This window comes from Gobio gobio (assembly GCF_949357685.1).
Source record: "Gobio gobio genome assembly, chromosome: 7".
In the NCBI taxonomy this organism is placed as follows: Eukaryota; Metazoa; Chordata; class Actinopteri; order Cypriniformes; family Gobionidae; genus Gobio; species Gobio gobio.
This window is the reverse complement of record NC_137103.1, coordinates 5732062-5758822: the sequence shown is the minus strand read 5'-3', so window position 1 is coordinate 5758822 and position 26761 is coordinate 5732062. Positions and strand designations below refer to the sequence as shown.

The 26761-nt window shown below is 41.9% G+C and overlaps 1 protein-coding gene across 1 annotated transcript; it reads right to left on the bottom strand.

Moving 5' to 3' along the window:
- Positions 1-13728: 13728 nt before the first annotated feature.
- On the bottom strand, positions 13729-25018 carry LOC307128967 (membrane-spanning 4-domains subfamily A member 4A-like). Its single transcript, XM_079821059.1, has 6 exons — positions 24835-25018; positions 23345-23470; positions 23200-23256; positions 22627-22767; positions 19975-20112; positions 13729-14043 (listed from the first exon to the last, which is right to left on the bottom strand). Exons 1-6 carry the CDS (start codon positions 24997-24999, stop codon positions 14035-14037), a joined length of 636 nt encoding a protein of 211 aa, XP_079677185.1. The 5' UTR covers positions 25000-25018; the 3' UTR covers positions 13729-14034.
- Positions 25019-26761: the final 1743 nt, after the last annotated feature.

The following is a 26761-nucleotide window of genomic DNA, read 5'->3' as shown; positions in this document are numbered from 1 at the left end:
GGGCGAGAATGCGGGAAGATACCGGCTCTACACGGAGGCTATAAAATCTAGCGAACGTGTTAGGTGTCGCCCAGCTCGCAGCTCTACATATATCTGTCAGCGAGGCGCCTTGAGCCAACGCCCAGGAAGAAGCAACACTCCTTGTTGAGTGTGCTCGCAACCCGAACGGGCAAGGTACGTCTTGGGAAGCCAAGACAATGGCATCCACTATCCAGTGGGCCAACCTCTGCTTGGAGACAGCCTTTCCCTTCTGCTGGCCTCCGTAACAGATGAAGAGCTGCTGTGAGGATCTGAAGCTCTGAGTCAGGTCAACGTAAGCGCGAAGAGCGCGGACGGGACATAACAAAGCTAGGGCTGGGTCTGCCTCCTCCGAAGGCAGCGCTTGCAGGTTCACCACCTGGTCCCGAAAGGGAGTGGTAGGAACCTTGGGCACGTGTCCAGGCCGGGGTCTCAGGACAACGTGAGAGTTGGCCGGCCCGAATTCTAGGCACGATTCGTCGACCGAGAGTGCATGCAGGTCCCCTACCCTCTTGATTGAAGCCAATGCAATCAGGAGAACTGTCTTCATGGACAGGATTTTTAGCTCAACAGACTGCAAAGGTTCAAATGGAGGACCCTGAAGTGCTCTGAGCACCAGGGCTAAGTTCCAAGAGGGTAACGCGGTAGAATGAGGAGGATTTAGTCTCCTCGCACCGCTGAGGAACCTGACGATTAAGTCGTGCTTACCTAAGGATTTACCGTCTACTGCATCGTGATACGCCGCTATTGCTGCGACGTACACTTTGAGGATGGAGGGAGACAGCCTTCGATCCAACCCATCCTGCAGGAAGGAAGCACAACGTTAATCGAACACTTTCGGGGGTCTTCCCGGCGGGAAGAGCACCACTCGACGAACAGGTTCCACTTCAGAGAGTAGAGGCGCCTCGTAGAGGGGGCTCTAGCTGAAGCGATGGTGTCTACCACTGCTTGTGGTAGGCCACCTAGAACCTCCGCGTCCCGTCCAGGGACCAGACATGGAGATTCCAGAGGTCTGGACGCGGGTGCCATAGAGTGCCCCGCCCCTGAGAAAGCAGGTCCTTCCTCAGGGGGATCGGCCAGGGAGGGGCTGTCGCGAGGAGTGTGAGTTCTGGGAACTAGGTCCGGTTGGGCCAGTAGGGCGCAACTAACAAGACCTGCTCCTCGTCCTCCCTGACCTTGCACAGTGTCTGTGCGAGAAGGCTCACTGGGGGGAACGCATACTTGCGTAGGTCCCGGGGGCCAGCTGTGCGCCAGTGCATCTATGCCTAAGGTACCTCCGGTCAGGGAGGAGTACCACTGGCAATGGGTCGAGTCCGGAGAAGCGAACAGGTCTACCTGTGCAACTCCGAAGTGGTCCCATATCAGCTGGACGCTCCGGGGGTGGAGTCGCCATTCGCCCGGAGGTGTCGACTGGCGAGAGAGCTCGCCGGCTGTCTGGTTCAGCGCACCTGGGATGTGAATGGCACAAAGTGACCTCACAAACTTCTGACTCCACAGGAGGAGATGGCGGGCGAGCCGGAGCATGCAACGGGAGCGTAGACCACCCTGACGGTTGATGTACGCAACGGCCGCAGTGCTGTCCGAACGGACCAGTACGTGCTTGCCCCGAAGCGGTTTCTTGAACCGGGCCAGGGCAAGACGTACCGCCAGTAACTCTAGGCAATTGATATGCCAACGCAGTTGGGGCCCCGTCCACAGACCCGAAGCTGTGTGCCCGTTGTACGTGGCCCCCCAGCCCGTGGATGAGGCATCCGTGAAGACCACAGCATGCCTCGACACCTGTTCTAGGGACACTCCGGCCCGGAGAAACGAGGGGTCTGACCACGGACTGAAGGTTTGGCGACAGTAAGGAGTAACTAGGACCCGGTACTGACCGCTCTGCCACGCCCATCTCAGGACTCGGTCGTGCAACCAGCGTTGAAGCGGTCTCATATGAAGCAATCCGAGCGGCGTTACCGCGGCTGCAGATGCCATATGCCCCAGGAGCCTCTGAAATAATTTCAGTGGGACCGCTGTCCTGCCTTTGAACGTATTCAAGCAGTTCAACACTGACCGGACGCGCTCTGGAGTGAGGCGCGCTGTCCGGCTGACCGAATCCAGCTCCATACCGAGATAAGAGATCCTCTGCGCGGGGCAGAGTTTGCTCTTCTCCCGTTTGACCCGAAGTCCCAACAGGCTGAGGTGACTGAGCACCATGTCCCTGTGTTCGCACAACTGCTCCCGAGACTGGGCGAGTATGAGCCAGTCGTCGAGATAGTTGAGTAAGCGAACGCCGCGTTCTCTGAGCGGAACAATGGCTGCCTCGACGACCTTCGTGAAGACGCGAGGCGACAGGGACAGCCCGAAGGGCAAGACTTTGTACTGATATGCCCTCCCCTCGAACGCAAAGCGCAGGAACGGTCTGTGTCGAGGAAGGATAGAGACATGAAAGTACGCGTCCTTCAGGTCGATCGCTGCGAAACAATCTTGGGGACGGATGCATTGGAAAATGCGTTTCTGCGTTAACATTTTGAACGGAAGCTTGTGCAGGGCCCGATTCAGAATGCGCAGGTCCAAGATTGGCCTTAACCCACCACCTTTCTTGGGTACAATGAAGTAGGGGCTGTAGAACCCCGACCTCATATCGGCAGGAGGAACCGGCTCGACCGCGCCCTTCGCCAGCAGGACATCGATCTCGGACCGCAAGACATGGGCATCGCTGCTCCGCACAGAGGTGAAGAGGATGCCCCTGTACTTGGGAGGCCGGCGTGCGAATTGAATCGCATAGCCGAGTCTGATGGTACGGATGAGCCAGCGAGACGGCCTGGGGAGACCTAGCCAGGCCCCCAGAGACCGAACTAGCGGGATCAACGGCACCACAGACGTACCCGGGGTGAGGCAGTGAGGTGGAGTATTCAGACCCGACTCGGGAGGCCCGGAGGCGGCCCGGAGTGTTGCCTGAATACTCCAGGTGGGGCAGAGAGTGGGTGAGAAGGCCCGGGGGCGTCCTCAGTGCCCAATCTGCTGCCCCCTGGCGAGGGGTGAGAGGGGGGGAAAGGAGTGGCAAGGCCCGGGGGCGTCGCACACTGCCAACCTGTCCCTCTCTGGGCTCAGGGAGGGAAGAACTGCTCTGAGAATGTGGGTACCGCTGGACTCCGGGGAGCCAGCGGCAGGACCGAAACCAAAAAAATATTCTCCCCCCGGTCCTCATCCGGGGGAGGGAGGGGTGCGGACACCGTCTCCCCGAGCAATTCCTCTCTCGCTGGGCTGCCCGTTTCAGGGTCGCTTGCCCTTGTGCTTGCTAGCAGGCTCGCGGGACCCTGGACGGGTTGGGCACCTCCCTAGCGCCTGGCCACCTGCTGCCTGGGTGGAGGCGGACGCAGGGTGGCGCCCTCGGCGACAAGCAGATGGAGGTGCTGCGGCCGACGACTGGGTGTAGGCTGCAGCTGGTCGTCGGGGCAGGTTTTTTTTTTTTTTTTTTTTTTTTTTTTTTTAGCCACCTCCGTCTGCTTCTGGGCCACCAAGAACTGCTGGGCGAAGTTCTCGTTGGCGTCGCCGAAGAGGCCAGCCTGACAGACAGGGGCGATGAAGAACCGAACTTCGTCGGGCTCACGCACATCTGCCAGGTTTAGCCCCAGCTTCCTGGACCACTGGTGTGGACATCGCCTGACCCAGGGAGCGTGCTGTGACTTTCGTCACTCCGGAGAGCGAGGTCCATCACCGCACGCAGTTCCTGCATAACCCCTGGGTCGGGACTACCCTCATGCATGCAGGACAGAGGGCAGTGAGAGAGGGAAAAACTTATACAGGTTATGGCCCTTTTGGTGTTCCATATTTTGACACCAAATAGTTCCATGCTGTTAAATTTTTCCAATGCACATCCGGGCAGCCACCCCGGAAAGCATTGCTGTCAACTCTGAATCTGATTCAGCATGAGCACACACCATTATAGTGGGAAACTCAGCATATCATTTCCAGCGCATAACAGCCCTCTCTCCGATGCAGCAATTGACATCTGTCCTCCGCCAGAGCGCCAAATGAAACGCTAGATCCCTTTTTTTTTTTTTTTTAAAAAGGACCAGCAATCCCATCTGTAAGCTACCAGCAGGCATGTGAGACAATGAGCGTGGCCGTCAGACCGACGTGGTCATGTTCTCGTGAGAGAACATGAACCACCCACAAACAAAGTCTCAGCACGCTCGTGATGCGATAGAGGAGTGGGGGCCCGAAGAGATGTACTCGGCGGGGAAGCCCCACTGTAATCCTCAGGTCACCAGCGCTTATTAGCCAAAGTAATCCTTTTCTGGAGCCCCAGAAAAGAAACTAGATCGGGGAATAAGTGAAGGGACTCAACCCCGTTTGAGGTTTCATAGTCTCGACCGCGCATCAGAGCGCCGAGTGACACGCTGGGTTGCCGTGACAACCCCCGCTATCAGCCGGCGCGAGACGGCACACGGCGCGCTGAACGCTCAGCCCTTACGAGAAAGGTGAGACGAACAACGCTCCTGAGAGAGCATGGATCACCCACGAAAGCAATCTCACATGTTTATATGCGAGAGAGATCGTGGCCGTCAAATGAGGACAGGAAACAACTGCATCCAGAAACACACGGTTTGAGTGACATCTTGAAAAAGACGCAGGTCAAACCGTGTTGCTCTTTTAGAAGGAAATGCTCTTTTAGAAGTGCTGAAGCACTCAGGGAGATGGCCGCGGCTCACAGCAGTCCGATTGCAAGCCTGCATGTGAGCACTCAAAGAACGGAAACGCCCAGCCAACCAACACAGGAACAAGTGTATGTTGCAGCGGCCACTCGCTGACTCGCGCCGTCACACCAGCACCCAGGTAAGAGAGCGATCCTCCTCGAGACTCGTCTAAACACTCTTCGTAGAAACAGCTTGATACAGCAAACCGTTCGGCTCCGAAGTTAAAAAGCAATGATGCGGTATTCCACTTCCGTATTTATACCCGCGCTGCGGGGCGGTGCGTGGAATGTGTGAACCGCATGCCAATGTCCATTGGCTCGTTTTAATCACTCGAAGTAGGTCGGTCTCTGGAAACAGATCCCAATTCGTCGGTCAGTTCCGACGTACGTCGAACGTGACCGACTGAAAGGGAACCCTAAATAACGACTTACATAGTGATGACGATTTCAAAACACGGCCTCATGAAGCTTCAAAGCGTTATGAATCAGTGAGTCGATTCAGCAGTTTGAATCGCCAAATTTCAGCAGTTTGATGGTTTGACACGCGATCCGAATCATGATTCGACTCACTGATTCATAACGCTTTGAAGCTTCATGAGGCCGTGTTTTGAAATCGTCATCACTATGTAAGTCGTTATTTAGGGTTTTTTTGCGCACAAAAACTATTATCGCCGATTCATAAAGTTATTTTAGAACCACTGTAGTGAGATGGACTTTGTAACGACGTCTTTAGTACCTTTTAAGGGTCTTGAGAGTGTAAAGTGCATTGTGCCAATGGAGGCCTTTCAGAGCATCAGATTTACACTAAAATATCTTCATTTGTGTCTGAAGATGAACGGAGGTCTGACGGGTGTCGAACGACATGAGGGCGAGTAATTAATGACAGAATTTTCATTTAAGCAAAAAGGTGACAGAGCCTTTTTCTGTTGCTGGCCCTCAGCTGTGGAACCAACTGCCAGCTGACATCAGAAATGCCCCTTCACTTACAATATTCAAAACCAGGCTCAAAACTCACTTATTCACATTGGCCTTCCCTGTGTTTTAATTGTCCTACCCTATTATGTTTGTAACCAAGTGTTTGTCTATTGATGTCATTTTAGCCCAAATCATTGATCTAGGAGTGTATTTATCTTATCTTATTTTTTATTCTGTGATTTATGCGCTATGTACAGCACTTTGGTCAGTGCAAGCTGTGTTAAATGTGCTATACAATTTTTTTTTTACTTACTAAATAGATAGACACAGACAGACATTATATATATATATATATATATATATATATATATATATATATATATATATATATATATATATATATATATATATATATATATATATATATATATATATGTCTGTCTGTGTCTATCTATTTAGTAAGTAAGTAAGGGGCATTTATATATATTTACATATATATATATATATATATATATATATATATATATATATATATATATATATATATATATATATATATATATAACTATGGAGAAACACGATGGGCTTTATTAGCAAAACTTCAAAGTTTCAATAGATATCCATTACTTTTTAATTTATTTTAACCCCAAACAACTAGTAACATAACCTACAGTACATACAGTACAGAAACATAACTTTTACAGTACGATCTGATCATACTGCAAAAAAAGTGTCTAAACCAAGATGCATTTACTGGAGATACAAAATGACATAAAATACGAATTCTTGAAATTGATAAAAATAAAGTGAATTTATAATTAAAACAATAACAAATATCATCCATCAAAGCTCAGCAAATTTACTTATTTCAAAGGGAAGGTTTTATAACTCATTGACAGACATTTGCTTTTGTTTAAAACATAAATTCACATCATTTTATTCAGGCTTTTGAGACTAATTACATTTGCATCCCATGTAAATGCTTCTTGGTTTAAAAATGTTTAAATGCAACAATCAATGACATGACTTCATTAATCTAAGTCTTTCTGCTCTATTTTAAGACATCTTTAAAGCCTTAATTTACAATGTATTTTGTTTGTTTACGTATCATTAATTTTTTTATTATATATATATATATATATATATATATATATATATATATATATATATATATATATATATATATATATATATATATATATATATATATATATAAATTGCCAGTTTCAGACCTCCATAGTGAATGGTGATCGATGTACAGATGAAAGTACATGAGGGATGGATCGTGCCTCATATCTCCAAGCTACATTTGCTGAAAGAGCAGCCTGACATCAGGCTCCCGATCTCTTCGGCTGTTCCAGGAATAAATGGCCATAATTAATTCTGGTTACAGGGCACAAAACACCAGACGATCCTGTCACTGAGCTTTGAGCCGAAGCAGATGCTGGAACTGAATGAATGATGAAAGACGTCTGTGGCTCGTCCAGCAGGTGAAAGCACTGTGTGTCAGCTCACATACACAATAACTGCTGTGAAAGATCCATGACCACCGCAACATAACATACAAACCTGTGAACTTCAGCAACCATTACCATTCATGGGCTCAAAATCACTTAAAAATGAACATAAAAGGGGTAAATAAGCACCATTAAAGTATCATTAATGTCATATATAAGGAAAATGGTTGACTGTTATAAACTAGGCCAGTGCATTTTCAGGCCACCAGAACGCCATTGTCATATAAATAAACGGCCAAAACGCATCAAAATTGTTCCCTTTTATTTGAAAATGGTGTCATATAAACTGCCCCTTATTTCCTGCTTTTTATAGCTGTCCAGCAGCTATAAAAATAAAGATGGCTTATATCACTTTGAAATAATGTATTATTAAAGGTCTGTGTTAATGAACATGTTTAATTAAAGCAATGTATGTTACATAACACAGACATGTATTACTACAGTGATATTAAACACATCAGTAATATTTGTGCAGACATAATCAAACATTTGAGTTTATTAATCATCTGTTGTAGTATTTATTGCTTTTGCACTTTTAAGTTTCCCTTTAATGTTCAATGGTTGAAGAGTGAGTAGAATAATGTCATCTCGCTGTGCTCAGTGTTTGGAAATGCTTATTGCGTTCATAAAGGGAACCTTTTACTGATTGTTTACAGTTTAACAGAAGATACTCCCATAGCTCATAGAAAGTGTCATAGGAAAAAGGTGGATAGACTTAGGCTCATATACACTGTATTTGTTGACCAAATGTGAGTCTGATGTGTGTTAATACTCATGAGGCGGCGCCCTCATGTGGCATGGTGGAGCATTGTCCTGAGTCAAGGATGTTACATGTAAATAAAGATGACTTATATCACTTATATTATTAAATTATTATTTTTGATTAAGGCAATGTATGTTACATAATACAGACATATTATTATACTTATCCTTATCATACAACTATATTGCCTTAATGTCATTAGAATAATGATGATTTGTGTGGACGATCCCGGCAAACCAATCTCGGGGACGAATGTATTCGAAAAAGCGTTTTGCGTGAGCATCTTGAACGGTAGCTTGTGAAGGCTCTGATTCAGAATCTCGCAGGTCCAAGATTGGCCGTAACCCACCGGTTTTCTTGGGTACAATGAAGTACGGGCTGTAAAACCCGGTCTTCATATCGGCTGGAGGGACCGGCTCCAGAGTATGGGAGCGGAGCGAGGACTGGAGTGGAGTGAGCGGTGGATTTTTTAAAAGTCGGAGTGTTGTGGTTTTGTAACACAGACTCAGGTAGATTGGGACCCATGTGCAGTTTATTAAAAGAACACAAACTCAAACAGGCGTGGGTCGGTAAACCAGGGCGAACAGCAATATCAAAGGCAGAGCAATAAACGTGGTGGAGTGTGTGTGTGATGAGTTAATATATAGTCAGTGTAATTGGGATCAGGTGTGCAGTAATCGGTCCCAGACTGTGGGTGCTCGGGAAATGGAGACGGGATGAATTAGTACTCAGGTGAGTGAGACCTCCGGTGGCCAATGGTGGAATCTTCCCCGGTGTTTGTGACAGGTTTTCCCTTGCTCCGAGAGCGATCCACTACCGCTCCATTACGAGTACAATTCATGCCAACGGCCCATTATATAACTGCATTTTAGCCAGAACTCACACATAACACATTTAACTAGCTTGATTCAGATGGATCACTCAAATCAGAAAGAATGTGAAGGTTATGATGACGGTGATGGACATGAGCGGGATGTTATAGTCAATGTTCCCTCTAAGCTGTGCTCGTGCAGAAAGAATAAAATGCTGCGCAGATGATAGACAGACACAAAATGAGAAATCCATTTGATTTTAGTTTAAATGAGAAATAATTGCAGTGCTCTGTTCTAACACTATAGAGTTAGTATCGCTATCGTGTTAGAACCGGTGGATGCGGTTTACAGGTTTCATAGAAAGACAATGATGTCACGTGTGAGCGGCAGGGAGTCATGTTTGCGGTCCAAATAGCTCAAAATGAGAGGCAACGAGAAACGCAAAGACGTGGAATAAAACCTCATCATGTTTTAAAGAAGAGTGGCTTGATTAAGTGGTGGAAATAACAGATGATGGACACAGCACGGTAACAAAACAGACATTTACAGTTACACCCACCACAAGTGTAGCATGCAAACTCTGAACACCAAAGGAACACACATCCGTTTAAATAGATGTGTGTGTGGTTTGGGTTTCAGTGATGTTTAGATAACTATAAAAGATATATATATATATATATATATATATATATATATATATATATATATATATATATATATATATATATATATATATATATATATATATATATATATATACACTCACCTAAAGGATTATTAGGAACACCTGTTCAATTTCTCATTAATGCAATTATATAATCAACCAATCACATGGCAGTTGCTTCAATGCATTTAGGGGTGTGGTCCTGGTCAAGACAATCTCCTGAACTCCACACTGAATGTCAGAATGGGAAAGAAAGGGGATTTAAGCAATTTTGAGCGTGGCATGGTTGTTGGTGCCAGACGGGCCGGTCTGAGTATTTCACAATCTGCTCAGTTACTGGGATTTTCACGCACAACCATTTCTAGGGTTTACAAAGAATGGTGTGAAAAGGGAAAAACATCCAGTATGCGGCAGTCCTGTGGGAGAAAATGCCTTGTTGATGCTAGAGGTCAGAGGAGAATGGGCCGACTGATTCAAGCTGATAGAAGAGCAACTTTGACTGAAATAACCACTCGTTACAACCGAGGTCTTCATGACCCTGTGGCCGGTTCTCCACTGGTCCTTCATGACCCTGTGGCCGGTTCTCCACTGGTCCTTCATGACCCTGTGGTTCTCCACTGGTCCTCCATGACCCTGTGGCACGTACCAAACCGTCAGTTTTGTGTACTGTTACACCCCTAGTATGTATTGTATTATTATTATTATTATTGGGCCTTTAGTTTGATCTATCCTGACGCAGATTTGTGGAAACACTAGATGTCTTGTTTTGAATGCGTGTAGAAAACTATAGTGGAACGCCCTAGTTTCACAGCAATGAGGTGCCAGACAGTTACCATTGTGGTTGATTTATATTTCCTTTCCATTCTGCAAACTGTAGCTTTACTCTAGTCAACGGTACTGTGGAAAGATTGCTGTATCTGATATGATCAGACTGCAGTAATGATATACTTGTACACTCCAGAAGTTTTAGGTTGCCCCCGCATGAGCATAAATAGCTATAGCATATACACAGATCAGACATAACATTATGACCTTATGACTCTTATGAAGTGAATAACACTGATCATCTCTTCATCAACTGTTAGTGGGTGGGATATATTAGGCAGCAAGTGAACATTTTGTCCTCAGAGTTGATGTGTTAGAAGCAGGAAAAATGGGCAAGCGTAAGGATTTGAGCGAGTTTGACAAGGGCCAGATTGTGACGGCTAGACGACTGGATCAGAGCATCTCCAAAACTGCAGCTCTTGTGGGGTGTTCCCGGTCTGCAGTGGTCAGTCTCTATCAAAAGTGCTCTGAGGAAGGACCAGTGGAGAACCGGCCACAGGGTCATGAAGGACCAGTGGAGAACCGGCCACAGGGTCATGAAGGACCAGTGGAGAACCGGCCACAGGGTCATGAAGGACCAGTGGAGAACCGGCCACAGGGTCATGAAGGACCAGTGGAGAACCGGCCACAGGGTCATGAAGGACCAGTGGAGAACCGGCCACAGGGTCATGAAGGACCAGTGGAGAACCGGCCACAGGGTCATGGAGGACCAGTGGAGAACCAGCCACAGGGTCATGGAGGACCAGTGGAGAACCAGCCACAGGGTCATGGAGGACCAGTGGAGAACCGGCCACAGGGTCATGGAGGACCAGTGGAGAACCGGCCACAGGGTCATGGAGGACCAGTGGAGAACCGGCCACAGGGTCATGGAGGACCAGTGGAGAACCGGCCACAGGGTCATGGAGGACCAGTGGAGAACCACAGGGTCATGAAGGACCAGTGGAGAACCGGCCACAGGGTCATGAAGGACCAGTGGAGAACCGGCCACAGGGTCATGAAGGACCAGTGGAGAACCGGCCACAGGGTCATGAAGGACCAGTGGAGAACCGGCCACAGGGTCATGGAGGACCAGTGGAGAACCGGCCACAGGGTCATGGAGGACCAGTGGAGAACCGGCCACAGGGTCATGGAGGACCAGTGGAGAACCGGCCACAGGGTCATGGAGGACCAGTGGAGAACCAGCCACAGGGTCATGGGCGGCCGAGGCTCATTGATGCACATGGGGAGCGAAGGCTGGCCCATGTGGTCCGATATACCAAACCACGACTTCAAAACCAAGGTACGTACCAAACCGTCAGTTTTGTGTACTGTTACACCCCTAGTATGTATTGTATTATTATTATTATTATTGGGCCTTTAGTTTGATCTATCCTGACGCAGATTTGTGGAAACACTAGATGTCTTGTTTTGAATGCGTGTAGAAAACTATAGTGGAACGCCCTAGTTTCACAGCAATGAGGTGCCAGACAGTTACCATTGTGGTTGATTTATATTTCCTTTCCATTCTGCAAACTGTAGCTTTACTCTAGTCAACGGTACTGTGGAAAGATTGCTGTATCTGATATGATCAGACTGCAGTAATGATATACTTGTACACTCCAGAAGTTTTAGGTTGCCCCCGCATGAGCATAAATAGCTATAGCATATACACAGATCAGACATAACATTATGACCTTATGACTCTTATGAAGTGAATAACACTGATTATCTCTTCATCAACTGTTAGTGGGTGGGATATATTAGGCAGCAAGTGAACATTTTGTCCTCAGAGTTGATGTGTTAGAAGCAGGAAAAATGGGCAAGCGTAAGGATTTGAGCGAGTTTGACAAGGGCCAGATTGTGACGGCTAGACGACTGGATCAGAGCATCTCCAAAACTGCAGCTCTTGTGGGGTGTTCCCGGTCTGCAGTGGTCAGTCTCTATCAAAAGTGCTCTGAGGAAGGACCAGTGGAGAACCGGCCACAGGGTCATGAAGGACCAGTGGAGAACCGGCCACAGGGTCATGAAGGACCAGTGGAGAACCGGCCACAGGGTCATGAAGGACCAGTGGAGAACCGGCCACAGGGTCATGAAGGACCAGTGGAGAACCGGCCACAGGGTCATGAAGGACCAGTGGAGAACCGGCCACAGGGTCATGAAGGACCAGTGGAGAACCGGCCACAGGGTCATGGAGGACCAGTGGAGAACCAGCCACAGGGTCATGGAGGACCAGTGGAGAACCAGCCACAGGGTCATGGAGGACCAGTGGAGAACCGGCCACAGGGTCATGGAGGACCAGTGGAGAACCGGCCACAGGGTCATGGAGGACCAGTGGAGAACCGGCCACAGGGTCATGGAGGACCAGTGGAGAACCACAGGGTCATGAAGGACCAGTGGAGAACCGGCCACAGGGTCATGAAGGACCAGTGGAGAACCGGCCACAGGGTCATGAAGGACCAGTGGAGAACCGGCCACAGGGTCATGAAGGACCAGTGGAGAACCGGCCACAGGGTCATGAAGGACCAGTGGAGAACCGGCCACAGGGTCATGAAGGACCAGTGGAGAACCGGCCACAGGGTCATGGAGGACCAGTGGAGAACCAGCCACAGGGTCATGAAGGACCAGTGGAGAACCAGCCACAGGGTCATGGAGGACCAGTGGAGAACCAGCCACAGGGTCATGGAGGACCAGTGGAGAACCGGCCACAGGGTCATGAAGGACCAGTGGAGAACCGGCCACAGGGTCATGAAGGACCAGTGGAGAACCAGCCACAGGGTCATGGAGGACCAGTGGAGAACCGGCCACAGGGTCATGAAGGACCAGTGGAGAACCGGCCACAGGGTCATGAAGGACCAGTGGAGAACCAGCCACAGGGTCATGGAGGACCAGTGGAGAACCGGCCACAGGGTCATGGAGGACCAGTGGAGAACCGGCCACAGGGTCATGGAGGACCAGTGGAGAACCGGCCACAGGGTCATGGAGGACCAGTGGAGAACCGGCCACAGGGTCATGGAGGACCAGTGGAGAACCACAGGGTCATGAAGGACCAGTGGAGAACCGGCCACAGGGTCATGAAGGACCAGTGGAGAACCGGCCACAGGGTCATGAAGGACCAGTGGAGAACCGGCCACAGGGTCATGGAGGACCAGTGGAGAACCGGCCACAGGGTCATGGAGGACCAGTGGAGAACCGGCCACAGGGTCATGGAGGACCAGTGGAGAACCGGCCACAGGGTCATGGAGGACCAGTGGAGAACCGGCCACAGGGTCATGGAGGACCAGTGGAGAACCAGCCACAGGGTCATGGGCGGCCGAGGCTCATTGATGCACATGGGGAGCGAAGGCTGGCCCATGTGGTCCGATATACCAAACCACGACTTCAAAACCAAGGTACGTACCAAACCGTCAGTTTTGTGTACTGTTACACCCCTAGTATGTATTGTATTATTATTATTATTATTGGGCCTTTAGTTTGATCTATCCTGACGCAGATTTGTGGAAACACTAGACTCCACTTAATCTACTGGTCATAATGATTTCAGAAGAATACAGAATAAATCAAATATAACATTTTATTTGTCAGGTAAACATGTATCATGCCAATTACACAACTAAACAAATATAAGCCAATTCAGAAATAATAAATACATAACATGAATTGCTCAAAGAATAATTCTAAGAGTAAGAAATGCGCCTGACAGCAGGAGAGAAGTCTGGGCAAGGCGGTGTCTTTGAGATCCTCTCTCCAGAGTTTTATTGTTTTATTGAGGGTGTTTTGATCTCATCTTCTGTCTTGCACTTAGAAGCAACAATATGAGACTGTAATTCCTTGCAACCTTGGTAGGATCTCCTCACTGTGACTCAGTATCCCTGAGAAGGAACAGACAAGATATGTTCATATCAGTTTTCATTTTACTAACTCAATCCACACAGCACACATACTGACTGTTTATGTCAATGGGTTTGGGCCATTCATTTACATTACACAGATGTTTGGGGGCCTTAAAATGCATGCTTTTGAAAATGATACCTTTACCATCTTCCATGTGAACAACACAAACACCAATCTGTGAAAACGGTGACGTCATGAGCATGCGTATTACATGTTTGCAGGGTGTTTTTGTTGTTTATATGGAAGACGGTAAAGGTGTTGTTTTCAAAAGCTTGCATTTTCAGACCTCTAAAACATTCTTGACAAAACGACATCTACTGGCCTTGCATGTATAATACAGCCATTTTAATAATTTTAGCAGATACGTGTGAACAGGGATCTTTTTGACAACGTTAGCAGAAACGTGTGAACAGGGATCTTTTTTACAACGTTGTCGTCTATTTTTAGTACGTTGTTGTCATGTAAATATACCCTAAATGTGAGCAGGCCTTTACTAATCTCACTTGCACAGAAACAGATTCAATATTCCTCAAAATGAATAAAATCAGTGAAATGCAAAAACAGAATACTACGAAAACCACCAATAATTAAATATGTTAAATAAAACAAGTATTTGTTTTGCATTTAATCATAATATCACTTTATTGACCAATGTACTCCCTTACGAAACAAAAATATATTGCAGTATATTGGAAAATATCATGTAATACATTAGGCGATATATTCCCATATATGGGATTTAATATTAATATTTTCCAATATATTGCAATATATTGAAAGCGGCAATCATTTGTATATTTTGCAATATACTGCAATATATTACATATATTGTATATATGTACCATCAATATATTAACAATATATTATAATATATTTCAAGTAATATATTGGTAAATATATTTTCCTTTCGTAAGGGCTGGCTGCTGACCATCGATGATTCAGTCGAACTGTAAGATTACAAATGTATACATTGTTATATATAGGTTCCAATGTAATAGAATATAACTGAAAACATTATCTATATTTGTGTTTTACATTTTGAAGTAAACTTGAGGAAATTCTAAAGAGATTACGTCAGGCTGTGTAAGTGTTTGAGACATTAAGTCTTTTGTCTTTATGCACTTCCTGACTATTTACCATGACAAGTTTAGAGCAATACTGCTTGAGTGATTGGATTAGCATCTATGCATTTGAATGACACTGTTATGCTGATTGAATTACGGCTGATGAGACAGGAATGTTTGGGGTGTGTCCCTATTTTCCTATGTCTCCTCCCCTGCTGTATAATCCCTCCCCCCGAAATGTAGATAAATTGCATTGTTTTGTACAGTTAAGTTAGACTGTTTTCGGACGACCTGCAGCACAGAGAGTTCTCATTAAAAGAATAACTTCTGTTTGAACGCAATCTCGACGTCTCCTGGTCTCCACTTCTGAGTTTCCTACACTTTAGAAGAGAAAAGTTCACAACAGAACCATACGCAAAAATGACTAGTTTTTTAGTTTTTATTGATGAAGTAAATTAAACTTTCGTCTCCTGTGTTCTGTTCTTCTTCAATCCAGAATGACAGCACAGCTGAAAGGTTAGTTTGAGCTGGAGAAGACTCTACTGTACACGTGTGAATGTGCATTTCCTTCAGCCTTATTATTTCAATTTTGGTGCCCAGCCCAAGTGAGGAAAAAGTAACGCAAAAGTAATGCAACACATTACTTTTCATAACAAGTAACTAAGTAACGCAATTAGTTTCATTATAAGGGAGTTGCATTACTTTTCAAAGTAACTTTCCCCAACACACATTATCACGTGTCTGAGACATAATCGCTTGTCTTTTTAAACACTGATTATGGTCATGAATCCATTAATAATTACTCAAGTGTTACCTAGTCACTCTCAAAAAGGCAATTTATTATTTCTCAGACACACAATAATGCTGTGATTAGTAATTAATTGGTAATTTCTTGTAATCTGTCATAGTAAATTGATAGTTATTAATGGCCAATCTCATTCAGTAATTATTGATTAACTAATAAAGAACTATCTCAGTCCTTAATTTAGGCTACTATTACTTACTTATTAGTTAAGCTTCTTTCTATATTAGTTAATAGTCGTAGCTGAAGTGTTAGTGTAGTACTACTCATTAGTCTGCATTACTTCCTGCATTGACAGGCCAATGTTCAAAAGAGTTAACACCAGGGCCTGAAATTAACACCCGACCACGCGCCAAATGCGGGTGAATTTTGCAATTGGCGGGAAACTTGACTATTTAAGCCATTGTTTGAATTTGTTTGGGGAGGTTGCATTCTATATACTGTGCAAAGTGTTTGAATGTTTGTCTGAGGTGAGACATGAAGTTTGCTCTGATTGATATGCTAGGCATTGTTTAGTGCCAGATTTTGCTGCTCACAGCATTTTGCTTTTGTTTTTAGCTTAAAGGGATAGTTCACCCAAAAATGAAAATTAGCGCATAATTTACTCACCCTCAAGTCATCCTAGGTGTATATGACATTCTTCTGTCAGATGAATAAAATATGAGATATATTACATAAGTCCAGGCTAATCCAAGCATTAGAATTTGATTCATAGTTGCTCTGTTTTTGAAGTCCATAAAAAGTGCATCTGTCCATCATATAACTGCTCCACACGGCTCCGGGGTGTTAATAAAGGCCTTCTGAAGCGAATCGACGCGTTTGTGTAAGAAAAATATCCATATTTAAAACTTTATCAAGTAAACTTTTGGCCGACCGCCTTCCCTGTTCAATTTATTGAAAAATTGTTGAAAGTTCCCCTGCCGATCGAAAGACTAACGCGACCAGGTCCGCTCGCAGGGCCGGCCCGTGGCATAGGCGGAATAGGCAAATGCTAGGGGCGCCACTCATCCATAGGGGCGCCAAAATGTATTACTGATACTATTTTATTAATATTAATTTGAAATATTAACTTAACTAAGTCCCCCACATCTTCCCGGTCCGCCTCAATAATCTCCCACGCCGAGCTACTTGAAGTGCGTCAGAAATATAACGCGCAATCATTTTAAAGTTGGGAATTTGTTGTGTTGCGTCGCCTCTCTCCGCATCCAACGTAGACAGGATTGCTTTCATTTTTTAGGGTGCTTGGCCGCTCGCGCCAGGTGTAGACACGGTGAAAGTTGCCTGATAATTTATGATGGATGGCCGAATTGTAGTGTCAAAAAAGACAGAAGCCCTCTGATGCAGGCAAGATAAGGGAAACACTGCAAAAATGCTCTTCTTACTTAGTATTTTTGTCTTGTTTCTAGTCTAAATATCTAAAACTTCTTAAATTAAGATGCATTTACTAGATAAGTAAAATGTAAAATGTTTTCTTGAAAATAAAATTAAAATTAAGTGAGTTTATGCTTAAAACAAGTTAAATTATCTGCCAATGGGGTGAGAAAAATAAGTTTCTGATTGAAATCTTGTTTCTTGTTTCTGTCCCAAACAGAAACAAGATAATTTTTCTCACCCCATTTGGCAGATAATTTAGCTTGTTTTATGCAAAAAATCTCTTCATTTGAGTGTTTTTCCCCCCCAGAAAACAAGAAAAGAAAAATATCTAAATATATCTGTCATTTTACTAGTAAATACATCTTGATTTAAGAATTTTTAGATATTTGGACAGGAAACAAGAAAAAATACTAAATAAGAAGAGCATTTTTTTTGCAGTGTAAAGTGAGGTAAAGTGATGTAGGCTAATGAATGTACAGTTTATTTAATTGCATAGTAGTAAAATACTAATGTTCGTTAATTAATTCCAGTTTTACCTTAAACTTTATGCAAACAGCTGTTCTGGGTTCTCGAGAGGCCAGCCAGTGTGATTTTGTAGATAAAAACGCATGCAATATCACTTTTTTAATAGCCTAATGTTTTTACTCTACAGTTGTGCCGTTTTAAGGGGACATATGGCAATTTTAAAATGTATTTGCCAAAATTAGTAATGATATTTATATACAAGTTTATTTAAAATAGCAACATTTTATTTAAAATTCACATTAAATATCTACATTTCTCAGTTTAATTCATGGTGAAAACATGAATGTGCATAGTTTAGTGGAAGATTGCTGCCATCTACTGGAAAACAAACACATTTGCTAGTTCTCAATGCATGAATGCTGGATGCTATTACTCTTGCTATGTGTGTTTAGGCTGTAATGTGGCGTAGGTGCTATTTTTGTATAGTTTAACTATCATCCTTTTAAAAAATAAAATAATAATAATAATATCATGAACATAATGATAGAATGGACTGGACATCATATAAAACAATAACAAAGTAAATAAAAATAAAAATAAAAACATCAATGCATTACAAAAATAAAACAGTAGTAATTCCACAACTTAGACTGATAACATGTAGTGCTAAACCTTACAAGGGGCACCAAGTAAAATCTTGCCTAGGGCAGCAAATTGGTCAGGGCTGGCCCTGTCCGCTCGTCATGACGTCACGTTCGCATCTTGAGTTTCACTTTTCACTTTTCAACATTCAACACTTTTCCACGGAAGGCGGTCGGCCGAAAGTTTACTCGATAATTTTTAGATATGAATATTTTTCTTACACAAACGCATCGATTCGCTTCAGAAGGCCTTTATTAACACCCCAGAGCCGCGTGGAGCAGTTATTTGACGGACAGATGCACTTTTTATGGACTTCAAAAACAGATCAACTATGAATCAAATTCTAATGCTTGGATTAGCCTGGACTTATGTAATATACCTCAGATTTTATTCGTCTGACAGAAGAATGTCATATACACCTATAGGATGACTTGAGGGTGAGTAAATTATGCGCTAATTTTCATTTTTGTGTGAACTATCCCTTTAAGTATAAGTTAAACTAAGTTTACTTGTTTTCTTTGTTTTTTTGTGTGTTTTTTTTTTGTACTTTGAGTGAACTGCACAATTTTTGAAATGCTGTAAATAAATCACGTCTGGCATTTGGGAAACTAGCCCCTTTGTTGTACTGAGCCTTCCTATCAACCTCCTGGCCTCTTGACAACACACTACATGACAAGCCTAATGTATAATAAACTGACGTAACAATGTTGCGCTGTTGACGCTCGCGCAGCCTCTCGAGGAGAAATCAATGTTACTGAATGATTCAGTGTTTGAATGAATCGTTTGTATCAAAGTTTCAATGACCTATTCATAAACGACTGCCTCATTCTTGAATGAATCAGCCGTTTGAACGAATCGACTCAATGACTCACTCATTAAAAAGGTCACCTTCTGCCACCTACTGATAGTTTAGTTTCATGTTTAAACATTCTTTCCAACTTTTCTTTTTTGTATATTCAAAAATATTTAAAACAATCTCATAACATTTTTTAATGCAGTTGTAATTTTTCAGTGCAAATTATTGAATTATTGGTAACAGCCCTACAGTGTCTTATTATTCTAATTTAATTTATACATCAAATTTAAGAACATAAACTGAAAGCTGAAGCATAGCCTATATTTAATAAGATTATGGGGAAAAAATGCCCTTTATAAAAGGTAAAAATATCAAAGATATGCAGATTTTAATATGTCAAAGCTGATTGAACACTGGTGAGAATATTTCTTGAGAATAAATTATATTTACAACACACAAAAAAAAAATCGGACAAGCACGTGAACAGGCTTAATGTTGAGGAGAAAAAAAAAAGTGGCTGGTAAAAAGTCAAAGTGGCTGGTGGTCAAAAAAGTTAATTTCAGGCCCTGGTTACCACCATAGTTTCTAGACTTCCAAAGGAAAAGAAAATCAGGAACATACAAACTAAAAGTCTATGGAAATGAAAGGGAAACCAACACAGATCACTAATTTGGTGGAAAAGTAGAAAAACCTACTGTCACCCACTTAAACAATCTAGCAGTAGGAAAAAGGCTGTAGTTTACATTGAAGTGTTGTAAATTGTTACCTGGTTTAGTGGCACATTGACCACTCTCGAGTCATTGTTGCAGGTGGCTTTGCAGGCAAACGCTGAGATACAGATGGAGATGATCATCTGAAGGATGGAGAACACCAGCAATATTCCAGTGATCCCAAGATCATAACTCTAAAAAAAAATTCAACATGATCATATGAAAGTAGTTTAACAAATAATATCCCATCAACTACATTGAGTGGATTTATATATATATAAAACTAAATATGCAACTATATATAAAAAGGCATGGACTACTTTGTGACTATTATAATTAGGGATGCACCGATACCACTTTTTTTCAGACCAAGTACAAGTACTTATATTTGGGTTCTTGCTGATACCAAGTACTGATACGAGTACTTAATAATACCATTACAGTTCTTCTAACAATGTTTTATTTTCATCAGATGTTTTTCACTTTCTGACTGTAACAAAGTAAATACACAAATTGATGCTGTTGCTGACATCTTAAAGGTCCTGTTCTTCGTGATCCCATTTTTCAAACTTTAGTTAGTGTGTAATGTTGCTGTTAGAGCATAAATAATACCTGTAAAATTATAAAGCTCAAAAGTTCAATGCCAAGCGAGATATTTTATTTGACAGAAGTTCCCTTTCAAAGCCTACAGCGAACGGCCGGTTTGGACTACAACCCTGTACATCCTGCTTTAATTACGTCAGTAGAACAGTTTGTTGACTAACCTCCGCCCACAAGAATACGCGAAAAAAGGGGGCGTGGTCTTGTTGCTCCCTCGTGGAGAAGAGGAAGTGTTGCGTTCGGTTCGGTTCGGTTGCATTTGTCGCCATGTCGTTCAGGCGCTGTTATTTTCATCCCGCAGTCAAATCACCTTTGTTTGGCCTTCAGGGGCTGTAGTTTGAGCGCGTTCATCTCCCCGTTATGGTAAGAGGCGTGACCTTTCCGGGCAACGTGTGCTAAGCTGCTGTCGAATCACAACACGGGAACCGCTGGCACAATCAGAACACGTTACGTGTTTCTGAAGGAGGGACTTCATAGAACGAGGAAATTCTCAGGCCGTTTTGAGGACAGTGAAAACAGCGGTATACAGATAAGTAAATTGTGTGAAAAAAACTGTGTTTTTTTACTCATGAAACATGAATACATGTTATATTGCACACTGTAAACACAATCAAAGCTTCAAAAAAACACGAAAAACGTGACCTTTAACATTCAACTTTTGTTTTCCTAAACAAACATGGCACTGCTGCCCATTTCACATAAATGTAACCTGTAACATTCAGTGGATTCCAGTACCACACAACATAGTAGCAGAACAACTGAATTAAATTAGTCTATGTTACCATAGCCATACAGCCCTTTTTGGAGATGAAAATAAGCTTCTCTGCATTATCAGCTGTGAGCCTGTTTCTGTTTTCATCTACAATGTGTGACACTGAGCTAAGGATGTGCGAGACTAGTCGATTAAACGTTAGCGCTGCTGCAAGACGACTTGGAAAATACTAGTCGTTTACATTTTTTTGTATTTAAGGTTTTTGCTTTAAATATATATTTTTTACAAAGGCTATGTTTAAATTACTGTCGTGTTAATGTTATATCTTGAAATTAATATATTATTTTGAAAAGTTTATATCTGCAGCAAAACAAAATCATTTAATTTGACCTCAGGTTTTGTATGCGTTGGTTTTCTCTGGCGCTTGCGGCGGCTTCAGATAAATCTCCACTCGGGTGAGGGAGGATTTTGAAAGCTTACACAAAACTTTTCCATTTTCTTCCATGTCATGTCAAACTAGTATAACAGTTAAGCTTGCTTAGGCTTGTTATACTACCGGGGTTAGGCTAGTCATTGCACATATCCCTACTAAACAGCCCTTCACTTTCAGCGCTCACTACCGAGAGGTCTCTGCCTCACGGGCGGTTAAGCTTGGTTTATACTTGCCGCGTCCGCACTAGCGATCGGGTGCGCGCGGCAAAAATGACGCCAAACTATGGCTGTTGTGCGCTTTGAGAGCGTGAGACCCCTTTGCACTTGGCGCCGCGGTGTGCGGGTGTGCATGCCGACTTATGTACCACGCGGCTCCGCATCCGAAGATGCGTTGCCATAAAGTGGTATCGGGTGCGGCTGTATCGGGGTAGTTTTACGAGTACGAGTACTTGACAACAGTATCGGACCGAGACCCGAGTACTGGTGTTGGTATCTGTGCATCCCTAATTATAATACTTTTTTAATGCCTATTGCGTCATTTTGAAGCATACAATTTCCATTTGCTAGTCATTGTAATTGCATATGAAACAGATTGACCAGCACAATCGGTAACATTTTAGATTACAGCCCGCAAAGTACAAATTTAAAGCAGAACTGTAATTATAATGTAATTACTATATAATTATTTTGGTAATTATAGTGTAGGTATAAGGGAAAAATATGTCAAGTTTGGCCTGGAAAGTACTATAATTCACTATTATTACTCAAAGTTGTGCTGTAAATTTGTACATTTGTTTTATTTACACAGTACTTTCCGGGCTGTAATCTAAAGCGTTACCACACAATCTTTATGATTAAAATAATTTTCAATTAGTAAATGATGATACAATAGACATTTTTTTTGGTGAACAAAACAAATTTGAGCAGATAACATTAATATAGAATGGTATTGTACATTTAATACCTGAACAATGAAACAGTTAGTACTACCATAGCCATAGTAGCAATGATGTACGGAAATCAAAACTATATCTATGGCCATCAGAAGAAAGGCAAGTCCTGCGGTTATGGCACTGATCACATTCATTATAAGAGAAGCTTTCACCTACAGGAAGACAAGATGACAAAGGTGAAATAGTAATAGTGTACACTTATTAAATGTCCTGAACTCATTGTTTTAAATATGTAAATTGATAAGGAGTCAGATGTCCTTTCCACATCCTTAAAGGATGAATGTCTCATTGCTCTAAAAAAGCTTATTTTTCATTATGAACATTTAAAATAAAGCCAAAGAAAGGTAGATATAGGAAAGTGCTGTGTTGTTTTTTTGTTATTAAGTGTTTAGGGATGAAAAAAAAATCTCAGTGGCCTTTTACCTCACAGGCCTTTACCCCTATGCAGTCTCTACTCAAAGAACAGATGACTGAAAGCGCTTTGTGCTCGCACTTGTGAATGTGTATAATAGTATATGTATTAGAAACAATGGGACAAAAGAAGAGCTATCACCAACAGATTTCAGCACATTATATGTACGTACCACACAGGGATTAAGTTTATTCTGCGCAGCAACAGACAGAGACCCAGCACTGATGTTCTGAGAGAGAAACAGGACATTACACTGTTCATTCTGGAAATTAAAATCAGAGCCAATAAAGCAAAACCAAAAAAAAAATGAAACTTACAATGAAAGATCCCCAGTAGGTTATGCCACTCACGATAGAAATAGCTGGGAAATTGTTATAGAAGACGTTGGTGGTGCGTACAATACCAAATAAGAAAACCATCACTCCAATCATTATCTGGACAGTCTAGAGAGAGCAGATATGGGTCAAGTGTTTATATTTTTTGTACAAGTGCGTATCCATCATGTTTTGACACACACACACACACGCGCGCGCACCCACACACACACAAAATAAGCTATATTAATCTTTTTTGCATTACAGTCTAAAGGCAATCAGATCGACACACTTATTTTAACTTCTAATTGTTAACATGTAATACCTGCACATAATGTAATAAGTGTTACATAATTATGTATTACACAATAAATTCTTGAGCTCATAATGTAGTAACAATTTGTACATTATGAGAAATTACATTATACTCACCAAAATACGACTGTCATATTTTCATAGCTTTTAAAACATAAAACATATATTAATATCCCTTTACAGTACATTTTTAAAAATATAAATCCAATCATAACCTCTGACGTACATTCAGAATTGTTTTGCTGTGACTTGTAAAGTGAAGAAATGTTAGAATGTTAAGTCTTAACTTGTGCTTAACACAGTAGTAATAATAGTAATAGTAATAATAATAATAATAATAACAGTAAAAGTAACAATAATAATAGTAATAATAGTAGTAATGTTAATAGTAATAGTTATTGTAATAATAATAATAATAACAACAGTAATAGTAATAAAAATAATAACGGTAATAGCAATAGTAATAATAATAATAACAACAGTAATAATAATATTAATAGTAATAATAATAGTAATAATAATAAAGGTAATAATATCAATAATAATAACAGTAATAGTAAAAACAGTAACAATAATAATAGTAGTAATAATAATAATATAATAACAGTAGTAGTAATAATAATAATAATAGTAATACAAATAATATTAATAGTAATAATAATATTAAGAGTCAAAGTATTAATAATACTTATAGTAATAATAATAATAATAGTAAGAGTAAAAATAATAGTATTAGTAATAATAATAATAACAGTAATAGTAATAACAGTAATAATAATAGTAATAATAGTAATAATAATATAATAACAGTAATAATAATAATAGTAATACAAATTATATTAATAGTAATAATAATAATATTAAGAGTAAAAATTAATAATAGTAATAGTAATAATAATATAATAACAGTAGTAATAATAATAATAATTGCATGAATACTTAAATGTTGAATTTTGCAGGTTTTTGCAGGTAAATTTCTCATAACGTAAAAATTATAATACATTATAATATAATACATTATAAGCTCAAGAATGTATTACATTTTGAGAAAATTATTACATTATGAGTTGCTACAACATTTGACAACAGTTTTTTATTTTCTGTTCATTTTATCACAAGTAAATGAGATCACAAAAAAAAAATCACACACAATTAAAGTTGATAATTAAAAGCATTACCCCCAAAGCCTGTGGTTGTACTTTGAAGAATGTAGTGAGCTCCGTATTGCGATACGCTCCTCTGGCCTGTCCATAATCACGTATAACAGCATTCTGTGCCACCTGTGGATTAACTTGGATGACAACTGGACCTTGGTCAGTTGAGATGACCTTGCTGGTTTCCATTCTAGACAAAGTGTTCACCTGAAATTAATCAGATTCACTTGAGATAGATTCTTTCTGCTTTTCATGTTCAGTAGAGTAGTTATACTTGGTTAGACTTTATTTCAATGGTCTACTTTAGACACTCTACTAACTATAAGTAACTTTACAACTACACGTCAGCTAACTCTATTAGTAGACGGTTAGCGGACTGTTAGGTTAGGTTTAGGGTTAGTAGAACAAGTTGATATGTAGTTACAAAGTTACTTGTAGTTTGTAGAATGTCTAAAGTGGACCATCGAAACCAAGTGTTACATTAGCTGATGCCCAAACCCAGGGTTTCTTAAACAAGAACATTACTAATGCCTACATAACCTTACACTTTAATAAAACATAGAAGTAAAGATTACTGCACAGCTAAAAATGTTCGGTAATATACACTCATTTCATAATCATCTGATTTTAAAGTGTATTTTTAATAAGGATGCCTTTGGAGTTTCTCCTCTCCTGAAAAATCAGAGGAAACATCCAAACAAATCACAAAACTTTTCAATGGAATTTGATGTGCCAATTATATTAATAAATGAGCAACAATTAAAACAAACACTGGTTTGAAATATCACAAAGAATGTAATCAATGTATCAAAGTGTGGAAATAAATATAGGCATTTTGGAACTGACAAAATATCTTACCTGCAATGAAATGAGTCGTTGATGTGGATGTGTGGTGGCTCTTATGGTGTGTGTGTGTGTGTGTGTGTGTGTGTGTGTGTGTGTGTGTGTGTGTGTGTGTGTGTGTGTGTGTGTGTGTGTGTGTGTGTGTGTGTGTGTGTGTGTGTGTGTGGACTGTGAAGAGCCGTCGAGGAGGAGCTTGCTGCAAAAGAGCTCACTTTATACGTTTAAGGATTGTGTTGATGTCTTTCCTCCTAAAATTCAAAGAGCTTTACATTTAAATAAAAAAGTAGCACAAATCATGGCCATATCTGTGATTAAAAGCACCAGCAGATGTGTCTGTGTTCAAAAATATACACATACACACACTGAATAAAATTATAAACACAACACTTTTGTTTTTGCCCCCATTTTTCATGAGCTGAACCCAAAGATTTAAGACTTTTTCAATGTACACAAAAGGCCTATTTCTCTCAAATATTGTTTGCGATCTTGGAGGTGAAGATGCTGGATGTGGAGGTCCTGGGCTGGTGTGGTTACACATGGTCTGCGGTTGTGAGGCCGGATGGATGTACTGCCAAATTCTCTGAAACACCTTTGGAGGCCGCTTATGGTAGAGAAATTAACTTTCAATTCACAGACAACAGCTCTAGTGGACATTCCTCCAGTCAGCATGCCAAATGCACACTCCCTCAAAACTTGCGACATCTGTGGCATAGAGCTGTGTGATAAAACTGCACATTTTAGAGTGGCCTTTTATTGTGGCCAGCCGAAGGCACACCTGTGCAATAATCATGCTGTCTAATCAGCATCTTGATATGCCACACCTGTGAGGTGGATGGATTATCTCTGCAAAGGAGAAGTGCTCACTAACACAGATTTAGTCAGATTTGTGAACAATATTTGAGAGAAATAGGCCTTTTGTGTACATAGAAAAAGTCTTATGGTGCGTTCACACCAGAAGCGAATGAAACGTTAAGTGTGAGTGATTTACATGTTTAGTCAATGCAAAGACGTGAATAGACATTCACACAAATGAGGCGGCGCGAATTGAACGTTTCGGATGTTTGACGCGCGAGTTGAAAAATCTGAACTTTGGCGGATATTTGCGCCG

What these genes read in the sequence shown, in the direction of transcription:
- LOC307128967 (XM_079821059.1), bottom strand. Translation starts at nt 24,999, where the DNA reads ATGGAAACCAGCAAGGTCATCTCAACTGACCAAGGTCCAGTTGTCATC. An exon ending in TACAACCACAGGCTTTGGGG is followed by an intron (nt 23,471 to 24,834) that starts GTAATGCTTTTA and finishes TGCTCTCTCTAG; the next exon opens with ACTGTCCAGATAATGATTGG. An exon ending in CCTACTGGGGATCTTTCATT is followed by an intron (nt 23,257 to 23,344) that starts GTAAGTTTCATT and finishes TTTCTCTCTCAG; the next exon opens with AACATCAGTGCTGGGTCTCT.